Consider the following 344-nt stretch of genomic DNA (forward strand, 5'->3'; position numbering starts at 1 on the left):
AAAATCTGTGTCGTCTCCTCCACGACTTCCACCTCGAAAAATATCCTTCACTTCTGACCACCCTCCACAGAATACTCTGCCCCCTCTTTCAAGAAAAGGACAACCCCTCTGACTCTTCCCCCTTCTTTCCCCCCCCCCCCGCAGAGCCGGTGAGCTTCAGCTTCAGGACGGAGATTTCGTGAAAATTACTTTAAAGTATCTCCGGGAGATTCGCAATCTTCATAATGGTTTCCAGGACGGAAGGAATTTAAGAACGAAAGCGTACGGCCTGTACCCGGTTTACAAGACGGTTGAAGCCCTGCAGGTCGCTGACACGCCGTCTTTCGATTTAATTGATAAAAGAA

The 344-nt window shown here is 49.1% G+C and overlaps 1 protein-coding gene across 1 annotated transcript in view; it reads left to right on the plus strand.

The window, feature by feature from the left end:
- The window catches only part of LOC119582225 (alpha-(1,6)-fucosyltransferase-like), a gene marked incomplete at its 3' end in the record, with an annotated part of 62,846 nt that extends 62,509 nt beyond the window's left edge, over positions 1–337 (plus strand). The window contains exon 4 of the mRNA XM_037930455.1: positions 145–337. Within this exon, the coding sequence (XP_037786383.1) occupies positions 145–337 (193 nt within the window). The remainder of the gene's footprint in view (positions 1–144) is intronic.
- Positions 338–344: the final 7 nt, after the last annotated feature.

This window comes from Penaeus monodon, chromosome 15 (genome assembly GCF_015228065.2).
Source record: "Penaeus monodon isolate SGIC_2016 chromosome 15, NSTDA_Pmon_1, whole genome shotgun sequence".
Lineage (NCBI taxonomy): Eukaryota > Metazoa > Arthropoda > Malacostraca > Decapoda > Penaeidae > Penaeus > Penaeus monodon.